This window comes from Antedon bifida, chromosome 5 (assembly GCF_963402885.1).
Source record: "Antedon bifida chromosome 5, ecAntBifi1.1, whole genome shotgun sequence".
NCBI lineage: Eukaryota > Metazoa > Echinodermata > Crinoidea > Comatulida > Antedonidae > Antedon > Antedon bifida.
Window position 1 is genome coordinate 5803953 of NC_136230.1, and position 19589 is coordinate 5823541.

The following is a 19589-nucleotide window of genomic DNA, read 5'->3' on the forward strand; positions in this document are numbered from 1 at the left end:
TCATTTAAAATTATTATATTTTTAGAGATGATAACATTGTTTATCCATTTTTTGTTATCTATTTGCTTTTATAAAAGGGATTTTTAATTTCCAAATAAGATTTGCAATACAAGATTGGTATTCTCTATATGAAAAATATAAAGAAATGTAGATTTGTTAAAATATTCTATTAAAATATTTATATTATGAAATTTTAATTAAAGTTAATTTAATCAAATGTTTGATTTGTTTTAAAGACACAATATCTCTCCAGTTATCAGTTACAAACTTCATACTATAATGCTCAGTTGTCACAAAGCTAAAGGAGTGCAAGAATTTAACCTTTATACAAATCTGTTTTTTATTTACCTGGTTGGATTTTTAAAATCCAGAATTTATGGGGTTTTTTAAAATTTGTGTTTTCATCCATATGATGTGTGATTGTTTCCATAATTCGTCAGATGGTATGATCATCAAAAAATAAGTTATTTCTCCATAGTGTGTTATAGATTGAATCATTTTTACGTTTATACAGTATTAACTTTTTGAATAATGTTTGTAATCTTTCAGTATGGAACGACAGGTCTGGTTTGGGCAGCAAGAAAGGGCCACATCGGTTGTGTTAGGGAGTTACTAGATCATGGTGCCAATCCTGATATTGCAGGCATGGTAGGTTATCATCTAAGGCTACGTTCACACTAAAAGCCTGCCTGATATTGCAGGCATTATAGGCTCATTATCATCTTAGGCTACGTTCACACTAAGCCTGCCTGATATTGCAAGTATGGTAGGTGCATTAACATCTTAGGCTGCAATCACACTAAGCCTGCCTGATATTGCAGGCATTGTAGGCTCATAATCATCTAAGGCTACGTTCACACTAATCTTGCCTTATATTGCAGGCATAGTAGACTCATAATCATCTAAGGCTACGTTCACACTAAGCCTGGATTCAGTCCTGTATTTGGAGAAAGCTCAGCTGCACTAACGTTTTTTCGGTCACACATGACTGTTCTATATCTTAAATAATACAACTATTTTTGTTACGATTTGAAAACGAACATAAATTGTTATCAAAGATCACTGTAAAATATTAGTTGATGAAAACTTTATTTGGGTGATCATATCATGACCTCTTTTCCTGTAACTTTCAGAACTCTTGGACTGCTTTGATTGTAGCCTCTAGAGGGGGCTACATCGATGTTGTTGAGAGAATTCTTGAAGAACATCCCAACATAAACGCTGTTGACAAGGTAAGCATACATTTTACTACCTCAAGAATTTATGAAAGAAAGCCAAAACTAGATTTTACCACAGATGGTTCTCGAATACACAGTAATTTCTGGCCTACCCACACACACACAGTAATAATGTTTATATATCTATCAGTACCCACACTCACAGTAAGAAATTTGCGATTCAAATGGCGAACAAAAATGGTTAATATGTATTTACAGTATGTCAAAGTATATTACAATACTATATCTAAAGGTTTTAAGTTTATCCCCAAGGACCCATAAATTTACCTACTTGTGTTAAAGACTGGTCTCCCAGAGGGCCTAGTTATGATCAGTGGTTGTGAGTGACAGTGACTGTGTGTGTACTAGTACACAGGGGTAAACCCCTACTTGTCTTGAAAGATGTACTAGGTTCTTTAAAGTGCACATGAGCTAGATGTGTACACATCGAGAATATTTACAAACTCTCTTTTATTTTTAGGATGGACTAACCGCTTTATCCTCAGCTGCGAAGGAAGGACATGCAGATATAGTTGACTTGCTCTTGAATAAAGGCTCCTATGTTAACATCCAGGATAAGGTAAACATAGTAACAAACAACAACAAATATGAGCCACCAATGAGATGTTTTTGAATACAGTCAACTCTCTCAATACCGGACTTTCTGAAAACTGGAAACTCTCCCAAAACCAGACTTTTCTCGAAAGTCTAAAAGGTCCCAAATTCATTTTTACCATTAAAAACACATTAATACCAGATATATTTGTATTGGGAGAGTGACTGTATTTCAAAAAGACAGAAGTAGTGATATTTGTCATCTTGCAAGAGTTTGAGTTATTATAACTCAATCTTTCTATTTAAAAAAACATATGCAAATTTAGTAAATATTTTGTATTTATTTTTCAGCATGACGACACTGTATTAATTCATGCTGTCAAGGGAAACCATATACAAGTGGTCAAGGTGCTATTGGTCAAGTATGCAGATGTTGATATAGCTGGACATGTAAGTATTCAAAAAGTCATCCATTACATATATCCAAGGGTTTCCAAAACAGAAAAAGTCGCTTAGAAACTTCTTGTCGGCCTAGAAACAAAGTCATGTTCAATTTCATTTTTTATTAATTTCCACAATATAACAATATCACAATAACATAATGATAAACTAGTACAGTATAGTTAACGTTATTATGTACATGCAGCAAAGATCGGACATGCTTACTCACTCATTCTAGGGGCCTTTTTAGTGGCCTCAACACACAGTTATATGTACACTATCTATGATTGACTAAAGAAGGTATATGTTTGACAATTTATATACAATTATAAGATATAAAGCTAATATAACATTAATTTTGTATTCATTATTGATAATTTATACTTATTTATATCAATAAAACGCCTTGAGTTAATTACTTAAAATTCTGTTTAAATTTTTTTTCTAATAGTTCCACTAGCAATTTCAGTACTCTTTTTATGGAAGTCAATACTGCGATTTTAAAACCATTAACGGATCCATTCTATTGATTTTTAGATTGTAAATGTCTTCCTTAAGTCAGAATTTATCTGAAAGACGATCCATTTAGCATGAATTGCTAAGGCTGCGTTGGTTGGCCTCCTATAGATTAATAAACTGTATATCCATAGTTGCTGTAAATGTCAGGCTTTATTACTATGCATATAGATTCATTCAGTATCTTTTTACACTGAATATATCTTATATAATTATATAAATTTATCTTATCTGAGAAAATTTGTAAGCAACAAATTTTTTAATTAAAGTTCTTAATAGAAGTGTTCAGTGTATACTCATATTGAGTTTTTAGCGCATAAAGTTTATCATTTCCAAATATAATCCCATGCTCAAATATATATAATCCCATGCTCAAATATAATCTGCTTGATGACCTAGGAACAAGTTAGGTCAAGGAAGTTGGAACATGCTTACATTTCTATTCCTCAACACATCTTTCATGGTTTCTAAAGCTCTGTCTACACTATCAAACTAGTTTGACAAAAAAAGTGTGATGTGCCCAAATATGATAGTGATATGCCCAAATGTGGTAGTGATATGACATCATCATGTCCATATATGGGCACATCACATTTTTCTGTCACATAAAGTTTGACAAGCTTTAATCTATACAATGACTGATAACAATATGTAGGTCCTAGGTCTTCGGTTGTCAAAAATCAAAAAAGTGGATTTTGAGTGACCTCATATGTCGCATTAGTTTACCCCAGCAGATTAGTATCTAAGCCTTGATGTTTTAAAAATTTGTGAAACAAAGGGATAGGAATATGCTGACCTGTTTTTAGACACCATGCATTGTCAATTTTGAAAAACGTGCATGACATTTTGTCCTAAATATGAGAAACAGGCATAATTTTTACAAAGAGATAAACCTAATTTTTTTTTTTCAGGACAAAAGAACAGCTTTGTTTTGGGCTGTGGAAAGAGGAAATCCTGACATTGTTGAGTTGCTGTTGGAATTTAATGCAGAGACTGAAATTTGTTCAAAGGTAAATGTATTAAATGTGTACAACTTAAATTTGGACGCTACTATACCTGCCAACTCTCACGCATAATGCATGAGTCTCCTGCATGAGGACCGATTTGTTATGCCTTAATGCCTTACGCATACTTGGCTATTTCTCACTCATCAATTAAAATATTCATAAAAAACATTTTTTTTTTATCTTTGGACCAAATGACAAAGCAGCGATAGTATTAAATTAATTTTCCATAATTACTTTTAATTATTCGTTAGGATGAAGAAGCGCCCTTGCTTCGTGCTACAAGGAATCGCAACAGTGAAATAGTCCGTCTTTTATTAGACTACGATGCAAAAGTTTCGACCACCGATAAGGTATTTCAATTATTCATTTTTATTCATTTTGTACCTGAACCTGAAATAATATTTTCTATATACTTTAAATTAAATTGTTTTCTTTGTTATGGTAGCGAGGAGACACCCCTCTACATCTGTCCATTCGCTTCCGAGATCGCCGGATATCTGAACTGCTATTACGGAACCCTAAAGATGGACGTCTACTGTACAAACCAAATCAAGCTGGAGAGACGCCTTACAACATTGATGCATCGCATCAGAAAGGAATTCTTACTCAGATCTTTGGTGCCAGTAAGTATCACACAATATACTTTGTAGCTTGTAATGCAATAACGTTATGAAAAGATTATGTTGGTTTGCTGTGCCCTTGGGCATGGTTGGTGGATTGGTCCATTATTGTAGAGGGATGTCCAAGGAATATTAATCTTTTCATATTATGGTGCTCCCTCAGGGAGAGCACAGGCTATTTAACCAGGTAAGTAGAATTCATTGACTACTAACACCACTAATGGGTTGTACATTCATTACTGTAAAAGGATACCAATCATTAGGTATAGTGCCTAAATCTCAATATGGTAAATAAGCAAAAAAGAGTAAAAATCAAAAGGGAAAACATTAACATCCAGAAAGAAGCAAATTAGAATGATAGAATACTTATTACTCTTTAATCGCAATAGGCAGATGCACACCACCAATCAGATTTAAGGATTACCTAGTTAGTGTTAGAAACATTTTGTTAGATACAATATTGACCAACCAATCAAATGTTGTATCATAAATTTACCTGATGAGTTCATGGCACATAATTAGTAACAGGTGTTTACTCATAACGAGACCCTAGGGTGATGTCACATGATCTCATAAAACGTTCACAACATTAATTCAATGTAATAATTAGGTCGATCGCATACCATTGTAATGAATATCCAGGGATCGATTCAATTGTAACATTAATAACATACAGAAATTATTATAATTGACTGTGGTTATTGGTGCTAATTAATATGCAAATTAGGTTAGATATGCGCATATAGATTATTAGGCCAACACATAACATACCTGGGGAAAGATTTCATTCCAGCATGTGTGATTGTAATTTCTGATGATGACATTTTAAATGTCGAAATATTGAATGCTACCATGACATGAATTTCAGCTTGAAGTACAGTAGTGAATAAAGTTAATAAGTGACCCTTTGCTCTTCTTGATTTTCATTGATGATATATCGCAATCTGTAACAAATAGGTCTTGCTGTATGTGCTACCATGACATGAATTTCAGCTTAGAGTACACAGTAGTAAATAAAGTTAATAACTGGACCTTTCCATTTTTGACAGTATTGTAATATGAAGTATGCTAATTGACTGTGCTTATCACCCAAATTAAGTTAGGTATGCGCATATACAATTAGAATATCTGTATTTTAAAATTGTAAATAAATTGATTGAATTATTAGAGTATTTACACTAAATTTTGATTGAAAGTTCATTCAGTCACGGCAACATTATATTATCTTTTGGGGAAAAAGCATAATTTATAAAAAAAAATTATTCTCCATAGAGGTTGCAAAAGGTTCTATTACAGCTACAATATAACACAAAATGAGGCCAGTTCATATATAATGATATGTTAACATATACGTATATGTATTAAACATTTATTATTATAACTTTTCTAAAGGGCCTGTTCATTAAACAACAGCTTCCTAAAGTCTGGCCTATTTCACAAACAGCTGGCCCATTTCATACCTCATTGGAGAAATTTCTCTGCTAAATAATTGTTCCCCTCACTACGTATTCACTCGCAAAGTGTTGAATTTGTCTCGACTCCCTGTTAGTGTTACATTTTAATATTGCATGCACGGACATCTGTAGTGTGTTATTAGATTTGAACGTTAAGGAGGTCGTTATTTACGAGGAGTTTGTCATAAATGATTGTAGCGTGTATTCTAGCATACATATACTACTCAGGTTTGAACTGTATAAGTAAATTTAACAATTTTGTTACATTTTAACATGCAGACAAAAAGAAATTGCTCAACAGTAAAATCATTATTAAGGGGGTACCTTCGGGACACACCAAAGTGTTAATAGGGGTGTCCCCTGAACAGGGGTTGGCCGTAGCGATAAAGCATATATTTCTGATTATTTTTAAAGGAAAATGTACCATTAATAGGGGTTCTGTTGTATATATAATTTTGAGATAATACTTATTAGCATACTAGTGCAGGTGTATGTCCACCTTTCAAATTCTTAATTAAAGCCAAATTATGCTTAGGGATATTATGCCCATACATTTATATTGAGTAGTCTCAGACTGTAATCATAATTCTATTCCAACCAAATTAAAAGTGATATAAATATTAAATTAAATATGAATAAAATAATATTAACATATATATTGTCAATCATAACTGTATATAGCTTTACTTTTTTGTTAGGAAAGAAATAGGTGCTGCATAGGCAGGATCATGTATAAAAATAAAAAAGACAAATTTCTTGTTTCTGCCTCAAAATAAAATATTTATTATATAAATTTAATAAAAATATTTATTATTTACTTTTTTGTTGTTTGCTTTTCTAGTTTAGTAGAATGATATAGGCAACTTGTATTAGGCAAATGTAAAACAGTATTAGATATTAAACTATTTCTATCTTTGCAGAGAGCTTCACTCCTGGAGAAGACATCCAGGGTGAACTGAGCGAGTTATATTGCAGCTCATTGGCTGATATGCTCAGTGAACCCACATTATCTCCACCAATCACAGTTGGGCTTTATGCACGATGGGGTAGTGGCAAGTGTTATGTGCTAAAGAAACTTCAAGGTAAATGTCCATACCCAAAGAGGGTGACAGCTGTAAAGCTTTGTCTACACTATCAAACTTTATGACAACAAAATGTGATGTGCCCATATATGGACAAGATGATGACTACCATATTTGAGCATATCACTACCATATTTGGGTACATCACACCTTTTTTGTCATCATCCTTCGAATGAGTATAATTATAAATATAATACACAAAAATGATCATAAAATATCCTAAGATAACCGGAAAAAAGAACAACAGTATTTACACCACTCCGTTCTCCAACACTTAAGAAAGAGTAAAGGATTGTCATGGGTCTGTACTGTGCTCTATGGAAGAGATCAGCCGGCATTAGAAGAAAGAAAAATCTACCCTGATCCTTTAGGTCTAATTGGTAAGGGTATGTGGCGCAGTGTGTTGGACTGATCATAAGATTGAGGTTCAAATCCAACTCTCATCGCATTGCTTGTATCCTTAAGATACTTTACTTACATTTGCCTCTCTCCACCCTGGTGTATAAATGGGTACCCGGTTAGATCAAGGCACAACTTTACGCTGATTACTAGCTGCATTATGGAAGTATGTTTCCATATGTGTTTGATCCAAAAAAAAATGACTGGGGTAATAATGTTCTTATTTAAATAAATATATTTACTTGTTTTTCTTATTGCAGAGGAATTAAAACAATTTGCATCACAGAGTTTGATACCTCTACTACAGCTGACGTGGGCGATGTTTGTTGTTATTCTGTGTTTGTCTGGCTTTCTAGGTGTCATACTCTTTGTCGTGGCATCTGTTTTAGCAGCTAAGGCAGGCACTCCAACTCCTCCACCGGAAACATTGGACACGGACGACGCATCTTCTGGGCCTATGTCGCCTCTCAAAATTGCAATCGTTGGCGGATCTGTCTTTTTTGCAGTACTATATATATTTCTATGTAAGTGATACCAATATATAACTGCCCTTTTACTTAAAGCCAGTTTTTTTTGTACTGGGTTAAGTTTTATTTATTTCTTTTCTACAATCTAGAAATCATCAGAAAAGTTGTGTTTAATTAGTAAATATTCTGTCTCTAATATCAAGGATGTACTGTAGCTGAATTAGTCTAGTTAAGGGTGGGTAAGATAAAATATAAGACTACTTTTAGTTTGATAGTGTAGATAGCTGTTAATAGAATGCCTTAAGATGAGCTTTAATTGGGTGGAAGACTTTGAAAGTAGGTACCTGTAGGCTGCCCACCTCTGTCCTAACATCAACAGATGCAGATTCAAGGGGAGCCCAGTCGATCCAGCAGTGACTAATTACATGCTTGTAACATGGAGGGAGATATCGTACCATCTAAATTAAAGATATTTTTTTCTCTTTGCAGTTTTCATAAAATTTAGTAGTCGTAAGAAGTGGCGTTTTGCATTGGCAATAAGTTCATGGCTAGCTAGTTGGATTAATTATATAGAATTATTGTTGAAAATATCTTACTTGTATCCACCTTCTGCTCCACCTCAAACTAACAAAGCATTGCCAATCAGGTAAGTTTCGCTCTTTACAATTTTTTTTAAATTTCATACGCATCCAACAGCGAGCACAAACTCACCAATTACAGGATGGATAAACTATTTTATAATTTATCATGCTTATAAACTAAGTCTCATTTGAGGCTTATGGAGTTGAGTTGAAAGAATCGTGAGTTACAACCCTGGAACTAGGTCAGGATTGAACCCTGGGATTGGAAAGCAAGCAATATAATATAATAATATATATTGAATTAAATTTTGTTTTAATGTACTGTAGAAAAATGAACCACAATTCCAGAGAGCACAACTTGTATGGCAAAAAACAATTTTGCAGACACCTTTTGAAACGTTTTAGCAACCTTTTACCAATGATAACAGATTCAATTATTGCTAATTCATTTGAACAACTAATTATATCAATATGTTTTTTTTTTAACTGAAAGATTTGTTTTTGCGGACCGCTTGAGACTAACTAATATTGGAGGTGAGACACCGTTGGCTCGTACTGTTGGTACGTTGTGCTCGGCCGTGGAAAAGGAATTTGGATTTATTGCTTCTCGTCTTGCTCGTGTTTTACGAACAAAAGTGGAGGAAGGTTGGTTTAAAGAAATTTGCTCATTTTAATTCCTCATCATTTATCAACATCATCAATAAATCTTTCATATTCATAGAAAATAAATACATTGTTATATGATTATATTTATGATAAAACTGTTTTCATGTTTGCAGATAAATATGGTTATAAATGGAGATGTTGTGTTCCTCAATTTGCACTATCTGTTGCCATCTTTATTTGTTTTATTGTGTCGGCCATTTTGTTGGCACAATATCAATTTCAAAACACAAAAATTAACATTGTAGTATACATTTTACTTGGCTTAGTTGCTGTTGCCATTCTTGTGAACTTGCCCGTTATCATGCGCTTTATATTTGCACTCTCGCAATCTCCTAAAACCCGTGTTTTGCGCTCGGCCAAGAAAGCCGACAAAAGGAAAACAAAAGCCTTTTTACGTGTTTTGAAAAACGAGGTAGAACTCCTATCGCAGATGATCAAAAGCATTGACTCATTTCTTGGAACTCAGACACGTTTGGTTGTTATCGTGGACGGTTTGGACAGCTGTGAGCAGGAACATGTTTTACGTGTATTAGACTCTGTGCATTCGCTTTTTAACGGAACAGACAGTCCTTACATAACAATACTGGCGTTAGATCCTTATATTATAACAAAAGCCATAGATCAAAATCTTCATGAAGTCTTCAAAGAGACTAACATTAACGGGCACGATTACTTACGCAACATCGTGCACCTTCCATTTTACTTGCAAGCTGGTATACAATTGCAGGAGAATCAACAAATAGCTGCTGTCCCCACAACAAATATGCTGCCATCCTCCGTAAGTATATTGTTTTTTTTTTCTTCAATATTCTTTGGAAAAAACTTTCCTCTATTTTAAAAGTAAATCAACTCTTCGGTCAACATTTTTAATTAGCTGGTTTAAAAAAATGTTGGGAGTGAACCTCTTCAATCTGGTTAACTGCCTGTTTTTTTTTTTGAGAAATGAAACTTATTTTAAGAATACAGATTTATTAAATATAATAAAATATTATTGTTTTTGCTTGTGCCTGAAATAGATCCTATTATAACTCACATAGAAGTCAATGTTTTTATGTTTTCTTGTAGTTCCTTCCTTCCATTGTAGAGACTTTTCGATTTTAAAACTTCAAAAACTGAAAAACAACATATATTAAAATTGTCTGCACATGCTTACAAACCAATTGCCGTTGTGGTAGCTTCCGCAACCGATCACAATTGCAATGTGAAGATAACACAATGCTGGTGGTTTTACAGCAAAAGTTTGCAACTCTTTGATGCTTTATAAAGTTCTGTCTACACTATCAAACTAGTTTGACAAAAAAAGTTTGATGTGTCTAAATATGGTAGTGATATGCCCAAATATGGTAGTAGTGATATGACATCATCATGTCCATATATGGGCACATCACAGTTTTAATAGAGCTTAACCTTAAAAACTGTCATGTTGAAACGTCTCTATTGTTGCATTGATAACCAGAAAACATTGTTATGTATGGTTCATGTACTGTACATAGTGTATTACAGGTCGTATTAGTGTGTAGTTCATGTATTGTATATACTGTACATCATTTTATTGTATAGTTTTCTGTACAGTGTAGTTTTCATGTACCTTAGAGAATGTATTTGTGTAGTAAAGTATTCTGTCTTTGAGCTTGAGTTTTTCACATCATTTTGGGTTATTATATCAATTTCATTTGAATACAGCACACACTGAATATGCAGTTTATTGTTATCTCTCTCATCCATGTCAACTACACGTCCTCATGCAGACACACCCATACATCTACCACACCCCTTCCTCATGCAGACACGCCCATACATCTAGCACACCCCTCGTGTTCCCACTAGTTTTGGCGTCAGGGTTATGTATTAGGTTTACTTTTATTCGTTAAAACATTTTATTTATTCTGAGATTACCAACTTGCCTTGACAGCTTTATACCATCAAAGAAGAAAATGAGGTTAAGTCACAAGAACGACCTGTCCTTCAACGGCAAAAAGTGCTACAGTCGGTACTTATAACCCTTAATACGCCGTTTCACTTGTGCAGGGCATTGTGGGATGTCTTACTCATACTTTCATTTTTTCACCACAGCTACGCTAACAAAATAAACTACTAGATGTTTACTATCTGATACTACTACTACTGCATGCTTTTAATTTGACTAATGAACTTTTTCGTTAGTGTATTAATCTGTTTGAGGTCAAAGGTCGTGTCCCTTACTACTGTGACATATTTTGTCTAAAAGTGAACTATTAGGTGTATTCAATTGTTGAATTACGAGACCCTCAAACTACTTGCAAAAGATCTACACGCACAGCTCAGATGGAACAGCGAAGGACGAGGATCTAGATCTCTTTAAAACAGACTTAGTTGGATAAGCCTATTAAATTTTAATAAAATATTCTTTGGGGGTGTAGTGATGTAAAAGGATTTAGTAATAATAGCTTAGTACATTTAGCTTAGTTAGTTTCTTAGAGCAAGAGGGATAGCATCTTTCCAAATCTGTAATCTACATTAGTCCTACTATCAGAATAAGTATCAGTTTGTAGCTTGCCACACGAGAGACAATCAATAAGTAAAAAATTCTCAAATTCTCTAAATATGGTATGATGATGATGATACAGGTAACCTTTGACCTCAAAATGTATTTCCGGTTTGCACAGTTTTCATTTAATAATCATTTTATGTTGGGTATAGGGTATATTAACATTCACAAAGGTAAATATCACGTACAGTTTATTTCTCTGTGATTTCCTATTGCACATTACTAATATGCATGCAATAAAAGTGACAGAAGTATATTGTCATCATGGAGATAAAAATTAATTTTTGACCTCCATATTGTCAGTAATTTCCACCAATGCAGTGTACATAGTTTGCAGTAAATTTCAATAATTTTATCACATTTTAACAAATGTTTTTTTTATGACTCTAGAACGGATCAAACCCACCTTCACCCGATGCTGTTCGAGCTAATGGATCAAAGCGCCCCCGAATGTCTTCCGTAAATCAATCCTCTGTCACCAACACACGCGATGTCTCCAAATTGTTAATGTCGGACGAGCAGTTTAGTGATTTAAGTCCGCGTAGTATGAGACGTCTTCTTAATATTGTGTCTGTGACTGGTAAGTATAACATTTTAACTGTATTAAGCTCTGTCTACACTATCAAACTGGCTTGACAAAAAAAAGTGTGATGTGCCCAAATATGCTAGTGATATGACATCATCATGTCAATATATGCACATTTTTTTTCACATAAAATTTGATAGTGTAGACATCACTTTAAAGTTGTAGTCATGGTGTTTTGGGAAACAATTTTTTTTATTCTATAAATTTTATTTATTTCCTGGTAACACTTTGGGGGAGGATCAGGAGTGTACCTTTGGGTTCTTTTAATTTCTTATGACTCATGGTCCCACAGGATATTCAGCCTGGTTCAATGTATTTTTCTTTTATCAACTTGTGACACCTAGTTCAATTGAAATAGTTCTACCATTCTACGTTTGGAATTAATTGAATGCTTGGTGTGATAATCACTTTGAAGCTCAAATAAGGCTATACTGGGAATAAGTGCAATGACAGCGGCCTCCTCCCAAACTCGCCCCTCCACCCAAACTGATCCTCCCCACAAACTCATCTATCCCCCCAAACTCACCTCTCCCCCCAAACTCATATCTCCCCCCAAACTCACCTCTCCCCCAAACTCACCTCTCGAAACAAACTCACCTTTCCCCACGTTGACGTTGACAGCAGTTGAATTTGCACCAAAATTGGGGATCAGAGGTTAATTAAAGACTTTTTCAAGAACTATGGACAAGGAGAGCCTCAAACCTAGTGAGCTGCTTAGCCGCTCTTAATTCTTCCAATTAAAACATTTTTTGTCCGGATAAACACACAATATAGGTAGTTGTGAAATGAATGTAAAAAGCTTTTTTGTACTTTTTCTAGGCCGGTTGTTACGAGCTCATGGAATTGAATTCAAGTGGCAGAAGCTAGCTAGTTGGGTAAACATGACAGAACGATGGCCATACCGTACATCATGGCTTGTTGTTGTTTACCTCTACAATGAGACATCCAACGATGATGAGCTTCCTCTACAAAACCTCTATGAAAAGTAAATTTTTGTTTGTTTGTTTTTATTGTTTTTCTACACACACATAGCATTTACAATGAAAGAACAAAATTACACTAGTTAAAAATAAATTAAAAAAATGTGCAGAAGGCGGCCAAAACAAGTTTGGCCGCATTGTGGAAGATAAACTTCTACAATGTTTCTAGGATTATCCTAGAATTCCAGTGGCCGTATCTGCCATTCACTCATAGGCTATTAAGGGAAACACCCTTCAAATTTAAATATTCTCTTATCTTAATGAACACCACTTAAAATATTTATTCACTGACTTAAGTGAAATACTTGTGTGATTGGGGAATACAGCCACAAGGATTCTTGATTACATAAAGTGATATTCTTACCTGTAGTTTGAATTGTTTAAATATCTTTTACTTTATATTTGTAGGTACGTTGACTTTATGCCATCATCAGTAGAAATTGAGCCTAAACTTGATTTGGACCAAGACCTCCGTAACTTCCAGCTGTACCTTAGCAAGCAAACCACAAAGCTTACCATTGAAGACATCAGGAAATTTCTGCCATGCTCCTGTAGTCTGGACCCACAACTACGCAAGCACATAAGAGGTAAGTAGTATTAAAGTATAACCCCTCCTATGGGACACCACTATTCAGGAGACACCTATTAAGGGGACACTTTCATATGAAATGAAGGGAAAATATATACTTTAGCCCTATGGCCTACCTTATTAAGGTAACACCCTTATTAAGGTAACATTTTCCATCGAATTAAATGAGGGAAATATGTTTTAACACTATGAAAAACCCCTATTTAGGGGATACCTTTATTATTGTACAATACCCGGTTTCCCAGAAAATCTGGTATTTTGTACATAATTTTAATGTTAAAAATGAATTTAGGACCTTCATATAGAAGAGTCTGGTTTTGGAAATGTTTTTTGTTTTCAGAAAGTCTGGTACTATTATCTTGGAGGAGTTGATTGTATAAACATGTAGTTTGTAAAGTTATTTTGGGATAGTAAATTCGCATTTAGGCTAGTAATAGTCCTCTGTAACTTTATGTTCATCTTTCGTCTTTTTTTTGTAGATACAATCGATAATACACATACTGGGTCTGCTCACACGTTGTCCACCATTGCACGTCCAAACAGCTTCATTCCTAGCTACGTCGGTCGTGAGTCTCCAGGCGTGTCGTTACATTCGGCGATCAGCGAGACTGCACGTAAACTGAACTATACAATGAACGTGCAGAATCCGTTTCAGAAACGAGTAAGTTTGATAAATGCATAAGTTACTTTATTTATTGTATTTTTTTTTTCCAACTTTTTGATGTTCGGTGACATTCGACAGAAACTAATTGGATCCCTAATTAAACTGATTTGTTTGCCAAATTAAATTAAACTATTAAAGTTCTTTTTTCAAACAGGGAAGTGGTACCATATAATATTAATAATCTGTCAAATACAGAGATATCAAAAAGTAGTTCATAATTAAATTATAGCTGTCAAAAGAGAGATAGCGTGCCCCAAACACTATTCCTGGATCTGTACAACACATGCTACTGTATTTAATGTTGTTACATATTTAGACAGACTTCTTGGTTGCCATAAATTACAGTAAATGTTTGATTACTTCTCTGAAGAGTGGAACTATCTTATCTTTATATTGCCCTACTTTGACTATAATATCTCTATGCTTTGACTAAATTAGGAAATGACGCATTATGTGTCACTCCATATTATATCAGTTGAAAAATGCAATACATTTTTAAAATCCTAATCAAGTTAGATAGATTTTCTTTTTCTGTCATTAAAGACCTTAATCCTTAAGCCTCTAATTGTCTTTGTTATGTTCTTAGTCCACCAAGCAGCATTTTGATTTTTGTCTGGAAAATATTATACGTATGAAACGCCATGTGTGCCAAAATACTTATCTTTCAACCAATATTAAGTCAAATAGCTACACTAGTAAACTTTTGTTTGCAAACTGTGAGATTGTTGTTAGGAGAAGGTTGTGCTTAAGGGTCTTTCACACTTGTTCCGGCACGATTCCGGTCCGGTGCCGCTGGACCGGAACTGTGCCGGAACAGGTGTGAAAGACCCTTTACAGTCCATCTTGGGGTCACATGGCTTCCTGTAGTCATATGAACCTCAGCCTCTGGTGGTAAGTACAACCTTATACCAGTGGCATAAGTTTGCAAACAAAAATTTGTTAGTGTAGACAGCTTTTACAGGGTTTGCCAATGACAATCATCATAGCTCCTAGCTATTGTCCATGAGGTTAGGTGTTTGAAACTATCACTAAATCTTCTAGATAACTTTTTCTTAAATTGTTTCTGGAGATTTTTTATTTTATTAAGTACACCACTGAAACTTATGAGCAATTTTTTCATATTTTTCACCAACTCTCTTGAGATTATGTATCTTTTCATTCCGGATACTTGGTGTCATCGTACTATTCATATAGTAGCAAGGTTGAACTAATTACTAGTTTAATTCATTTTGATTAATATTTCTTTACGAATGTTGAATTTTACACACACTGACCCTTATCTTATAAAATGTTAGTTGACATCAATTTGACCTCTTTTTCTAAATGTTGAGTTGACGATGACATGAACTAAATAAGATGTTTATTATTACAATTTTTAAAATTAATAGTACTTAATAAATTTGCGTTATCTTTTACTGGAAATAAATAATAGTATGCTTATTTTCTAGACACCACAATATAGTGGCAGTACACCTACAGTAAAAGATGTCTGTGATCGTTTGTTGAACCTTGACGGCTTAGATCCAAGTGCAATTCCAAGATACCAAGCAAAGATTGCAGAACACAACATTAACGGGCATGTTCTTCAACAGTGTGACATAGATGAACTAAGGAATATCCTTGGAATGTCATTTGGAGATTGGCAGATTTTCCGCGGGATGGTTCTCCAATTACGAGATCAAATGATGTGCTTCCCCTGTGGAGGTAGCATCTCCAGTTGTGACCAGGCCCAAAATGAACCGGTCATCACAACTAATCCAGTACCGTCGGTTTCTTCACAATCTCATAATGACTATTTAAATCTAAGCTTTGAGGAACTTAGAAAAAGCTCACGACCACCTTCTTCGGACTCTTCCACCCATTCTGCCTTCCACACCTCTCATCCGTACCTTGGCATGTCACCAAGTGAGCATTACAGCAACTCCATAGGAGGACTACCAATTGGTATTATCGGCATTAATTATAGTGTAGAGGATGAAAAAGCCAAGAAGACCGCTAAGAAGTCAAAGATCAAGACCAGTGCAAATGGTGATGGGCTAGTTCCTGCGATTACAACTCCTCTGTCTTCAGTAACTGCTTCTTACAACTCTAGAAATGACGCAAAGTTTCTGCAGAAACAAAATGGAACTGCTCATACTGGTTATTCAGGTATGGCTACGGAGTGCGATCGGACCGGATCATCTGGATCCACTGCCATCCATGAAGTATTAGCAGCAGACGGTGAACCTGCTGTGTTCCAGATTGGAGGAGATGAAAACTTGCCAGGGTCAGAAGAAGAAATGTCCGAGATGTGGGAGGAAGAATTCCCTAAAGTTGGTGAAGAGAGTCCGAAAAGGAGGTACAGATTTGGTGTGAGTCAAAACTCCTTGGCTGGAAGTATTGAAAAACTAAAAACTAAGCTGTCGCATAGTATTGAAAGCTTACAAAAACGGAGCGACGAACGTGACAGTTTGTTGGGCAAGTCTTTGAGAAGTGGTGGTAACGGTTATCATGAGACTCATTTACATGTCAACAGAAGTAACGAGAGTCTTGATGAAAGAGATGGTGTTCCTCTTCTTCAAGCCTTACATCAGGGGAACCCTGACGTAACTCCCACCTCTTTAGAGAATGACAGTGGCCATGTCAGCTCTAGCGAGAAAAATTCTCCAACAGATGCTGCTTTGAAAGCTGCCGCTGCAGCAGCATTGTCTCCAAAACCACTTGATAGTCCCACCAGAAAAATCCACCGCGATATCGACAAAGCTCTGCAAGCGGCAAGAGCAGCTCAAAGAGCACAGCATTCAGATTCCCCAAGTTATCTAGATCAGCAAGATTACCAATTAGATGATCGAACATCTCATGAACAATCCCTTCTGTCAGGCTATTCATTCTACACAAGTAACCAAGAACTTCCAGGCGTTCCAGAAAGTGATAACTTCCCGGTGTTGACAAGTTCCTCTGCATCGTTCCCAAACACTCCTCAAAAAGGTCTGCCCAATACTAACAACAACGGGAAGATGTACTACAAGTCAATACAGTCGATGGACGAGTACAGTGGAGTACCGATGTCTCTGCGACCGTTGATCCGCAGTCGCTCAACTCCGAACCAGTTCTCGGACGAATCATCGTACTTCACAAAGCAGGTTCAAGAGGGAAGCATGAAAACTCTGGACCAAAGCTTTGAAGCTTTTGTGACACTGACAGCTGAGCAGAGTAACAGGAGGCATGTAAACTACGATGGAGAAACAGCGTCGCCTGTCCGCGCTCAGAGTAGCCCTTATCGAATGTCTGCCCCAATGGAAGTATTCAGCATAGCTCAACAAGGCTCTCTGGATATTAAGCATCATCCGAGGCAACATAGCGACACTTTAGTTTGAACTAGCAATAATTATACAGAAAATGATCATGTGACTGATAATAAACTGCATTATGGGAAAGAAAGACGGAAAGAATAATGATTAATGCAAGATTTACGCAAGAGATATTGAATATTGTATGATATATGACAGAAAGATCGAATCGTCAAAATCAAGTCCCTACCAATGTGCATACATACTTCGTATTGATACTACTACCTGACTAACACTTTGAAGGCTGAAAATGTTTTGTTAAAATGTGGTGTTAATTTTGATGTTTAAAACTATGAAGAGAACAAATAACCTTTATAAACTGTGCGATTATTTATTAGAAAGTGGTAGTTGATGAAATTTCAGTAGCGGAATAGAAGTTACAATATGTACAATGTTCAGGTTGCCATTTCAACCTTGGTGCTTGTGATTATCTAGAACATGTGACTTGTTTGGAAATTTGTCGATGTTGACCTTTTAGATGGTCGCCATAGATGTAGACCCCAAGTTTACTTAGTGACCGTTTGTTGTCATGGTAACCTGTCATCGTAGACGATGAACTGTGGTCTTGGTGACCTACCTATATTGTCATAGAGGGCGACCTAAACTCTTAAGTGATTGTCGTCCTGTCTCTCAATGGTGACCTTTTGTCAATTTGGTGACCTGTGTTGTTATGGTGACCCATGTGTTGTCATAGATGGTGACCTTTTCGTGTCTCATAGATGATAACATTGTGATGTCATAGGTGTTGATGGTTACATTTTCATATATAGTGGCATTGTGTATTAGATGGTGACCTTTTACCATCATAGATGTTGACCTTGTGTCATCATAGATTTGTTGACCTGTGTGTGTTGTCATATCGATGACCTATGACCTGTGGTGCTTTGTGCTATTAAATGTAAGATGAGTATTTTTATTGAAATGGTGCCACACGTTTGTATTTATTTATGTGTGTAGAAACATTTTAAAATTTAGATTTACAATGACAAATAATTTTTAATTTAGTAATGAAAATATGATATACAGTTTTTTGGCATATTTGTAAATTTAATTATTACCAATACTTTTAAAATTATAGATAACATTTTTTTACTTTATAATTTCACTAAATATTAAGTAATTTTTTTTTTATTTGAAATTTAATTTAAATTATACTAAAAAAATGAATAAGTCACGAGTGCTATATTTTATTTGACTGTTTAAATATTAAATACGCTTTAAACAATAAATATTGTTCTGAATTTGACTAATTTAAAACAAATTAATAGTTTATGTTAAAAAAGGCTATTGTCACTGTTAATCATTGTATTTTAAATTGTGTATATTTAAGAGAATTATGGATGTTGATACCTAGCTATATCTAACCTAGTACAAGGAGAAAGATTGACATCCTATTAAAGCATTTGATTGGCTAACGGAAGACAATGATATGGAATCTTTATATCACTTTATTATCACCTTTTGAACATTATTTTAATAGAAGACATTCCTATAAGTATTTTTAATCTCAATTTTTAAACGCAGTTTTTTTTTTATTAATTTTGATGAACAATTAGAGGAATACATTTTTTTATCTTAACAGTTAAAAAAAATTCTTACATAAAATCTTCCAGTCATTATTTTAATATAACGTTTAATTAGTAGTGCAATATAACGAAATGTACAATCCTGAATAGTGGTTTTCTTAATATTATAATTTATTATGTTTTTATTCAGTGTACGGGTTCCTCGTCCAATACTTCCAACTTCTAGTACAGGGTTCATATGGGTAATTAAAAACCTGGAACAAAATCATGGAATATTAGAAAATGACGAATTTGGCTTTCATTCAAAAGTCATAAAAATAAAATTGAATTGTTTTACTTAATTAATAATTAATTGATATATTGATAATTTTATAGAGTAAACC

The 19589-nt window shown here is 34.6% G+C and overlaps 2 protein-coding genes across 5 annotated transcripts in view; one reads left to right on the forward strand and one right to left on the reverse strand.

Moving 5' to 3' along the window:
* LOC144843130 (uncharacterized) overlaps positions 1 to 7601 on the reverse strand; it is an 83382-nt gene extending 75781 nt beyond the window's left edge. The window contains exon 1 of the mRNA XM_078699855.1: positions 7588 to 7601. The gene's annotated coding sequence lies outside the window, so the exon portion shown is untranslated. The remainder of the gene's footprint in view (positions 1 to 7587) is intronic.
* The window catches only part of LOC144843096 (uncharacterized), an 81943-nt gene extending 63341 nt beyond the window's left edge, over positions 1 to 18602 (forward strand). For 2 of the 4 annotated variants that reach the window (XM_078699790.1, XM_078699789.1), the window contains exons 7-24: positions 550 to 648; positions 1134 to 1232; positions 1699 to 1797; positions 2124 to 2222; positions 3641 to 3739; positions 3988 to 4086; positions 4182 to 4359; positions 6731 to 6892; positions 7552 to 7815; positions 8248 to 8404; positions 8833 to 8984; positions 9119 to 9783; positions 10918 to 10995; positions 11923 to 12112; positions 12938 to 13103; positions 13507 to 13685; positions 14167 to 14348; positions 15800 to 18602. In XM_078699790.1, coding sequence (XP_078555916.1) covers positions 550 to 648; positions 1134 to 1232; positions 1699 to 1797; positions 2124 to 2222; positions 3641 to 3739; positions 3988 to 4086; positions 4182 to 4359; positions 6731 to 6892; positions 7552 to 7815; positions 8248 to 8404; positions 8833 to 8984; positions 9119 to 9783; positions 10918 to 10995; positions 11923 to 12112; positions 12938 to 13103; positions 13507 to 13685; positions 14167 to 14348; positions 15800 to 17707 — 4875 coding nt within the window. In that variant the 3' untranslated portion in view covers positions 17708 to 18602. The remainder of the gene's footprint in view (positions 1 to 549; positions 649 to 1133; positions 1233 to 1698; positions 1798 to 2123; positions 2223 to 3640; positions 3740 to 3987; positions 4087 to 4181; positions 4360 to 6730; positions 6893 to 7551; positions 7816 to 8247; positions 8405 to 8832; positions 8985 to 9118; positions 9784 to 10917; positions 10996 to 11922; positions 12113 to 12937; positions 13104 to 13506; positions 13686 to 14166; positions 14349 to 15799) is intronic. The other 2 variants (XM_078699792.1, XM_078699791.1) reach the window with 2 other exon arrangements.
* Positions 18603 to 19589: the final 987 nt, after the last annotated feature.